Here is a 9,123-nt window from a genome sequence, read left to right as displayed (position 1 = left end):
AAACCTCCAACCTCCATCCTTCTTTTTAACCAACAAAACAAGGCTAGAAAATGGGCTAATACTTGGTCTAACAATCCTCAATCTGAGCATTTCTCCCACCAAATTCTCAATTTCATTCTTTTGATAATACGGATAATGGTAAGGGTGTATATTTGGGAGGAGGGTTTCAGGTTTCAACCGGATTGCATGGTCTTGAGATCTTACTGGAGGTAATTCCATAATTGGGACAAAAACAGAGTCATACTTACTCAATAAAGCACTTAATTGAGAATCCATACTAACTTCATCCTCTTGTTACATTTGAATCTACCCAAATTTGATTAAACACCCCTGACCTTCATTCTGGAGGGTCTTGATCATTGCAATTAAAGAAACCAAAGTCTTGTATAAGGATGGATCGCCAACCAGCTTCACTTTTTCTGTCCCCAACCTAAACTTCATGACTTGTTTCTCCTAATCTATGGTTGTTTTCCCTAAGGTTTCCAGCCACGCAATCCCCAATCTGCTCTCCCGATGTCGAAAGCAATGAAGTTCTAAACAATCGTGACTCCCTAAATTTCTAAACAAACCCCTTGGCACTCTTCCTCACTTCGAACCTTATATTTATCTCCTAGGCAAACCCCAAATGGTTTTGTTTGTGTTATTGGAAGAGACAATTTCTTCATGATATCTCGATGAATAAAATTTTGTGATGCCTCGTTGTCAATCAGTACAATTACCTCACAGCATTAATCTGCCCTCTCAATTTCAATGTCTTCGGCCTGTTGATACCAACTATTGAACTAAAAGAAAGCTTCATGGAGTTTTGTTGTGGTATTGGTACCTCCTCATCGCCCTCTTCTTCTTCACCCAACTCCTCATCATTCTCTCTATCAATCAATATAATTTTGTACTATTTTTCTCCACACCTATGCCCTAGTGTAAGCTTTGCATCACGTGTAAAACATAACCCCCGCTCTTTCTTTCGCTGACTCTTACCATCTGCCAAATACTTGAAAGGAAAATTTCCTCAATAAACTGGGTTACAATTGGAAGATCATTGTATGGGTGTACTATTGCTCTGATAACCAGCGACCGAAATGGTGTTGGATTGTCGGTCATCCCATGATCGATGGTTCACCAAAGGTTGGCTTAATATCTCAGTTATTTGTTGAAAAGAGGAAGTCTGGTATGATTTGGGTATGGATTTAAGGATGGCTGGACCCTAGACCTGTAATCCATTAACTCGTTTGCTCAACTCGACCCAAACCCAGTGGTATTAAGCCCCCAACCCAATCCACTATCTACTGATACAAGCCCACGCACACCATGCCCTAATAATTTTCTAAACTTACCTAGTCCAGTCCTTAATTCTTCCAAAGCCCAATTCTTTTCCTCCACTCATTGGGCCAAATCCAAAAGTTGAACTAAAGTTTTAGGTTGGGCCAATTTGATCTTGGCCCGTATTGCTGCCTTAAGCCCATTTAGGAAATCACCATTAAAATCTCCTCTTTCTCTTTCACTATAGGTGTTGTGATTGCTTCAAATTGTCGCCGGTAATCTTTCATAGTCTCTATCTATTGGATTCCCATTAAATTCTCGTATGGGCTCCCTTTTTGGGGACCACTAAATCGATGAAGAAGAGGTAACTTGAAAGTCAGCCATCCCATCACCGGTGCCCTTACTTCCATCCATTGGTACCAGTTGATAGCATCTCCAATTTCTTCATTTCCGCTATTCCATTGACTGTGAAATAACGCTCGGTCCTAATTAACCACCCATATGGATCGTTGCCGAAGAAAATGGGTAATCTAACTTACGTCCACCGATATCTCCTCGGTTGTGCTCTAGGTTGTTGACGTTACTTGTTTCCCCCAGACGACCCAAATGTTGATTATGATTTTCCAATCCATTCAGACCACCCCAATTTTCATAGTTACTTGTCTCTAGAGTCCTTGGCACCTCAGTTGATTTACCCCTCTCCTCTCACCAGATTTCTTCTTCCTTTTTACTTCTCATCCAACCTTGCAATTATGTCAAACATTCCCTGATGGCACCTATATCCAACCCAATCTTTGTTATCTCTCTCTCCACAATACCTACTCTTGCCCTCCATTCTCATATTAATGATTCCCTAACTTAACTTCGCTCTTATACCAATTTGTTAGAATTCACTCAACTAAATCAAACAATACAATAGTCACAACCAATTAAATAGAAAATTTGAATATAAAGATAAACAAGCAGAAATATCTAGAATTGATGAAGATAGATGTATATATCTTTGATAATGTAAGATGATAACCACTACACCAAGAGCAAAATTGCCAACTCTAAGCCAAAACAGAAAATAAACAACAAAGAAATACACAAAACAATTAAGAACCAAGCTGGACTTTGAGGGCTAGCATCCTCCCCAAGTTTTCCCCTACTATTTTCAATACCCTTTTTTCTCTCTTTATTCCTTTGCACTCTCTTTCTCTTTAACCGAATTCTTCTCATATCTCACCTATCATTGCCATTTGTCCACTCTACAACTAATTTTAACACCTCACTATCAGCCGAAACTTCCTACCAATATCCCATAATCCACTACTTGGCTCTCTTGGACTTCCTATCGTACACCATTACTCTAATGATCTCATCATAACATCTATATGGAACTTCACCGTATTACAATATCTTTAAGGTCTTTGGATGTGTTTGCTTTGTTCATCTAAAATCACGTGAGGATTCAAAACTTCTACCTCGTTCTCACTTGTGTTGCTTTCTTGGTTATGGAATTGAGCATAAAGGGTATAAATGTTATCATCGTATATCTAAATGCTCAAGGATCTCTCGTCATGTAAAATTTTGGGGACATAAGATGTTTTCTAGTCTCTACTCTATCAACTCATCATCTACCAATGCTTCTCCTTTGTTTACTAATCCATCTCTTGACTGTTTTCCTTAAGATAGTGACATTGATACTAAAGTTACGGCTATACCCCAAGCATCTGAAGAGACTATTGATCCTCCTGATAGTAGCGACATTCAAGTAGGGTACGTGAACCACTATCTCATCTAAAGATTATCATTGTTATTATGCTCTTGCTATTTTACATGAACTTCGCTCTTTTTGTGAGGCTTCTACTAACCGTCTTTGACAAGAAGCTACGACGAACGAGCTTCAAGCTTTAACTGACAGTCATACTTGAGACCTAGAGAAAATCTATAGTAGGTTGCAAAATAATATACAATATTAAAACTCGGTATGATGGTTCTATCGAACAATATAAAGCCCGTTTAATTGCAAAAGGTTTTGCTCAAGAGTATGGTATTGATTATGAAGAGACATTTGCTCTAGTTGCTAGATTGACTATTGTTAGAACTTTACTTGTCATTGCAGCAATTCATCATTGGTCTTTTTTTCAGATGGATGTAAGAAATGCATTCCTTAATGTTGATCTTGTTGAAGAAGTATACATGCAGCCTCCTCAAGGATATGACCATCCACCTAATAAAGTTTGTCGCTTTTGTCGTGCATTATATGGTCTTAAGCAAACAACTCCATGAGAATGGTTTGCAAAATTTAGCACTACAATGGCAAAAAATGGTTTTGTCTCTAGTGCCTATGACTCAACATTATTTCTTTGCAAAATTGATCAAGGTACTATCATTCTTTTGCTTTATGTTGATGACACACAGGAGATGATTTAAAAGGATTCCAAGATTTCAAAAAGTTTCTTAGTTAGTAATTTGAAATGAAAGATCTTAACCTCTTAACTACTTCTTAGATCTTGAAGTAACCTCTTCTTCATATGGTTATAACTTGAGTCAAGCCAACTATGCTACTAACTTTACTCTCATGATGGCCTTACTGATGACAAAGTTGTTGACTCTCCATTAGAACTAACTATCAAACTTCGAGCTACTGATGTAGAGCCTCTCAAGGATGCCACTCTTTATTGTCAATTAGCTGGTAGTGTAATATATCTCACTGTGACTCGTCTAGATATACTATATGCAGTTCATCTAGTCAGCCAATTCATGTCCGCTCCGCGTTCAATACACCTTGCAAGTGTATTGCATATTCTTCAATATGTAAAAGACACAATATTCCATGGACGTCATTTCTCTGCTCACTCTTCTCTATAACTAGCTACGTTCTCTGAAGCAAATTGGGTTGGTGATCCAATTGATAGATGTTCTACCGCAGGTTATTGTTTCCTACTTGAAGAGTCTCTCATTTCTTGGTAGCGTAAGAAGCAAACCATTGTGGCCCGATCCAATACTGAAGCAGAGTATAGAGCCCTTGCTGATACTACTTCTTAATTGATTTGGTTACGATGGAAACTTCAAGATGTATGAGTCTCCATCACTTCTCCCATACCACTATATCGTGATAACCGAAGTGTCAATTCAAATAGCCCTCAACGATGTCTTCCGTGAGCATACATGTAGGGCTTTCAATTGAATAAACGCGAAATAAAACAAAAATTTTATTCAATGTTAACCCGATTCCCATGATCAGGATTGATATAATTCAATTTATTAATTAAAAACTAATTAATCATACAAGGATTAATTCAATACCAGTGTTGGTGGCTCCTTCAAACAAATTCTGATTAAAACTTCACAAATAGATTCAAGTGTAGAATCAAACAAGACAGTATCTACACAAAAGCAAGACAGGAATCAAAAAAGAATTAACTGCTAGATTAATTGGTTTGCCCTAAGAGAGAAAATGAAATTGAGAGAAAACAAAATTTTCTCTTCGCAAGAGGTGGCGGCTAGGGTATTGAGTGAGAAAATAATATGAATTATATTCATAAAATCTCCTGTTCCTTTCTTTATATAGTGAGGGATAAAATATCCCTCCTTTAGAATAGGAATATTGCTATTCCTATTTGGAATAGCATTCCAATTAATTATAATCTAAACAAATAATATAAATATATATTTATTCATATATTTAATTTTGGTATTTAAATATATTTAAACTTAATTAAATATATTCTATATTAATATTAATGTTTTATATTAATCTTAATATACTTATAATTTTGCTAAATCAATTTCAATATAAATATTGAATATTGGCAACAACCTCGAAGAATTTAATCGCACAGAAAAATTACCAAAATACCAATTTCATCTAAAAGATGAAATTACCCTTCATTTCATTATCCTCCTTAAATTGCCTTTAAAGTGTGTGACCCATAGGCTCTTTATTATGTTGACAATGACCAGATTCATAATTAAGCATCAACTAATTAGTGATCCGTACACCAATCAAGATTGGCCTTTAGCAAGACATCATGATTACCCAACAAATAAACATTCAGCGAAGTTGCTACCTTTCAACAGTATGGTTACTGTGCAATTCAAATCCCTTCATCATCATTTATCTCATCAAGGTTTGAAGTACAATAGTGTCAACTTCAATCGTTTTACCTTGATACATTTGCATTAGGTTATCGAATCAACGATCAAATAAAATTGGATTTAAGCACTAACTCAATTCCACTGTGGCCATAGATTTGCAGTCGTAGTTACAAACTGAATAGCTCAGCGAGATAATTTCACCTGTACGTAGGAAAGATAAATCTTGTCAATCCACGATAGCCATTGTGTACTTATCAATGTAACCAACCACTACCATACTGATAACCCTAAATAGGACTACGTTAAGCTAGTGTCAAATTACACCAATATTTACACACGATGCTCTGGTGATCTCAAGGCCAAGAATTACATGCATCACCATCCGTTAGACGATATATTCCATATCCACTGGGGTTACCATCTATATGGAATCATCTGATGGGCCAGTCTAGTAAATTTGTCAATAACAAGCACCCACGCGTCGCACTAGGTTGTCACCAAACAACCTTTACATGTGAGAACTGTCACTACCTTTCGGTAAGGTCATTCAATGCTAGATAGCCTTACTATATAATCTGTGTCCTTTGTCAGATTAATACTGAGGCTACGAATGATTTTAGAATGGGCACCATATATGATCATAGGATCCTCATGATTAAGATTTGAAATACTTAATTCCCTTGTCACGGTTCAACCCTTCTAAAGACTATTACAAGAGTCTAATATTATTGGCTCTAATGCATCTATCCTAACAGTACCAAGCACATTGAAATTAATTGTCACTTTGAGCGTTATCATGTTCTCCAAGATACTCTTCGTCTCATCTCTATCAGGACTATTGATCAACCAATAGATATTTGAGCAATGCTATACTTACAACTGAGTCATATAACCAGACAAACAACAAAGGACAGAGTAGTCATTTTACATATATTTTGGATAATTTTTATCTGGTTGTATGACTCAGTTGTAAGTAAATCATTATTGTAGATATTTTTACCAAAACTCATTCTCCAGGACAGTTTAATTTCCCAACTCAAGTTAGCCTGTAGTATACCACAGAGTTTCAAGGGGATGTCAATATGTAACAGCTATATTTACATTTATGTAATGTTGACCCCATAATTGAGTCAATCATATGATTAGTGGCAAGATCTTTTGCTTGATCTTTGCTAATCTTTCCACTTATGTTATTCTCTGTACGCTATAAATTCTCTCTAGTACGAACAATATAATACAACAAATACACAAATAAAGAGTATTTCAATGGCTCTCTCTTTCATCAATATTTTATAACTTTATCATTGACAATTGACAAATTTAAAACATTCCCACAAAATTTTTGAAGGTTTTACCATCTTCCAATTTAATCAAAGACTACATACAAGGTTTACTAGTAATTTGAATACATGAATGATACCTGATGGAACCATGATTCTATTGTTCAATGTCACTAACAAACAATCTTCAAGGAATTGAATCTCTCCTGTAAAATCCTGTTATACTTACCAAAACAAAACAATTATGTTATTGGATTCTCATAATGACTCTTCCAGGAAGAAAACATCTACATTAAGATCAGAACCAACTCCCTCATGCCCATCAAATTCGCTAAGGCCTAAAAACTTCTCTATCGGAACTTCTTGGTTCACAGCAAAAACATCCCGGAAGAGATAACCATCTTTATCTATTGGTTCTTTTATATCATCTGCGATTTCTAATGGTACGATTTTCGCCGAAATTTTGTTTGAATTTCGCAACCTTGAAGGCATATCGTTGAGTTTCTTGACGCTCTTTTTGTTGTTGTTTCTTTGTTTCAATTCCAATATCTTTGCCGCTGTTGATCCTGAGTTTATCACAGCTCTTCTCCTACACCTTTCTTTTGAATGCATTTTACAGGTCCCTTCAGGATTATTTCCAAACTTTCTCATGTCTTTCCGAGGAGACATTGTGAAACATTTCCAGGATTCTTCAGAATTCCAACACACTTCAAGCTCAAATGGCCAGAATAAAGGTTCATCAGCACCCAAATCTTCCAAATATTCTGCATCTTCTGAGACAGGCCAAATTCCTTCAGGATAATTTGATAATTTGACTTCAGGATTGCAGCTACAAGTTTTGTCCTTATCCGAAGTCTGAGAAGACGAATCAAAATTAGTTCTGAAATCTATTTCATCATTCCCTGGAGAGTTTAACATTGCAGTGACTTCTCCTTGATATTCCAAGCCTCGCAGGAAAGTTTCTTCTGCATCAGGAAAAAGTTTTTTCAGCATTCAAATTCATTGTTAGTGCGAAAATCTGACAAACTTGCGGTTGGAGTAAGAACTGATTCCGCAAGATTAATTGCTGATGTTTTTTAGAACAGTCAGGAAATTAATAAATCATAAACATAGAGAAGAAATGTACCGGAGAGTCTGTGCTCAGCGAAAAATTTGGAAGGCGAAGCAAAATCTGAAGACAACCACATACATTCATGATCATCCAGGCATCTTTCCATATCCAGCTCTTTATCGAGATCGAAATCTTCTTCGAACGAGGAGAACTGATGAGAATTATCAACAAATTTCCTCCTGGATTTGCGGGTAGACCCCATTTTTTCAATTTGTAAAATTAATAGATTCTGTATCAGTTTGATGATCAGATGATTTCTCGTTAATCTTCCTCTTCAAAGGAGAGGACGAAGAACAAAACTTTCCAGGGAATCCCATTTGGATTAGAGCTTGTTCCAGTGATATAACACTGTGAAACTGACAAGATACATAATTAATTAATTAACATATTAAATTAAGAACAAGCACAAATAATTCATAGGAAGATAAAATAAAACAAGGAAAGGTGGAATTTAAGAAGCCTGCAATTGAAAAGACCGGCGATTTTTTGAAGAATTCCACATAAATTAAACAAAAAATTTTAAGGCATGATGTAATCACAGAATTGAACAAAGGAAAAATTAATTCTTCTCAGCTTGTACAAGTCATATCACATAGAAAATAACAAAATGGAAAATTAATTTGAATTCAAATGACAAGACAAAGGAATGAAAAGCATTGATATTGACATATAATTAATATAGAAAATTGAGAATTAGTCAATTATATATTAAATATTTCCTTAGATTTACATAAAATTTTAAGGCATGATGAATAAAACAAAAGAAAATAGCAAACATTAGAAAGAAAAGAAAGTTAATTACCTTGCTGAGTGGAGTTCAAATTTATAAAGAGTAAAAAGTTAGAAAAACCCTAAAGGGTTTTTAAATGAAGAAGAATCAGATCTATAGAAATCAAAAGAAGTATGAGAATGTTATATACATGCCGAATAACTCTTGTTACTAATAATCAACGTAAAGGGTGTTGTTGACTATAATTTACCAAATTTAGATTTTTGGCGCGTTTACTCGTAGCATATAGCTTTGTTATCGCAGAGCGGCGGCTAATTATGGTAATTCCACTTAAAGTTAGATGAATTTTAACAAAAGTTGGCGACTTTTTTAACTTCCTAATATTGACCAAATGGGTCGAGTTTAAGATCTGTTTGATTTTCAACATTTGTTTTTTTTTCTTAAGATCTTCCGCCTTCACTTCAATAAATCAAAAGGAGCCAATGGAGTTGCATTGGACTTTCTGTTCTGTACCTTCGAAATTGACAAAACAAAGCTTTAACAGGGGCTAGCAAGTGGGTTTCTTGGTGTTGAAAAAAAAAAGCTTTAACAGGGCTAGCAAGTGGGTTTGTTGGTGTATCACTCCCATACTCAAGTCAATTCAGTATCCCTCATGT

The 9,123-nt window shown here is 35.5% G+C and overlaps 1 protein-coding gene across 1 annotated transcript; it reads right to left on the bottom strand.

Annotated features, from left to right (window-relative positions):
- Positions 1-6,884: 6,884 nt before the first annotated feature.
- On the bottom strand, positions 6,885-7,939 carry LOC116124087. The gene is made up of 2 exons (XM_031409797.1): positions 7,753-7,939; positions 6,885-7,591 (listed from the first exon to the last, which is right to left on the bottom strand). Exons 1-2 carry the CDS (start codon positions 7,937-7,939, stop codon positions 6,885-6,887), a joined length of 894 nt encoding a protein of 297 aa, XP_031265657.1.
- Positions 7,940-9,123: the final 1,184 nt, after the last annotated feature.

The sequence above is a fragment of the Pistacia vera genome, unplaced genomic scaffold (genome assembly GCF_008641045.1).
Source record: "Pistacia vera cultivar Batoury unplaced genomic scaffold, PisVer_v2 Contig1477, whole genome shotgun sequence".
In the NCBI taxonomy this organism is placed as follows: Eukaryota; Viridiplantae; Streptophyta; class Magnoliopsida; order Sapindales; family Anacardiaceae; genus Pistacia; species Pistacia vera.
This window is presented reverse-complemented; position numbering and strand designations above follow the sequence as displayed.

Excerpts from the sequence above, each read along its gene's own strand:
- LOC116124087 (XM_031409797.1), bottom strand. The coding sequence starts at position 7,939 with ATGGGGTCTACCCGCAAATCCAGGAGGAAATTTGTTGATAATTCTCAT. Across the intron at positions 7,592-7,752 it reads CGCTGAGCACAGACTCTCCG|AAGAAACTTTCCTGCGAGGC; the intron begins GTACATTTCTTC and ends TTCCTGATGCAG.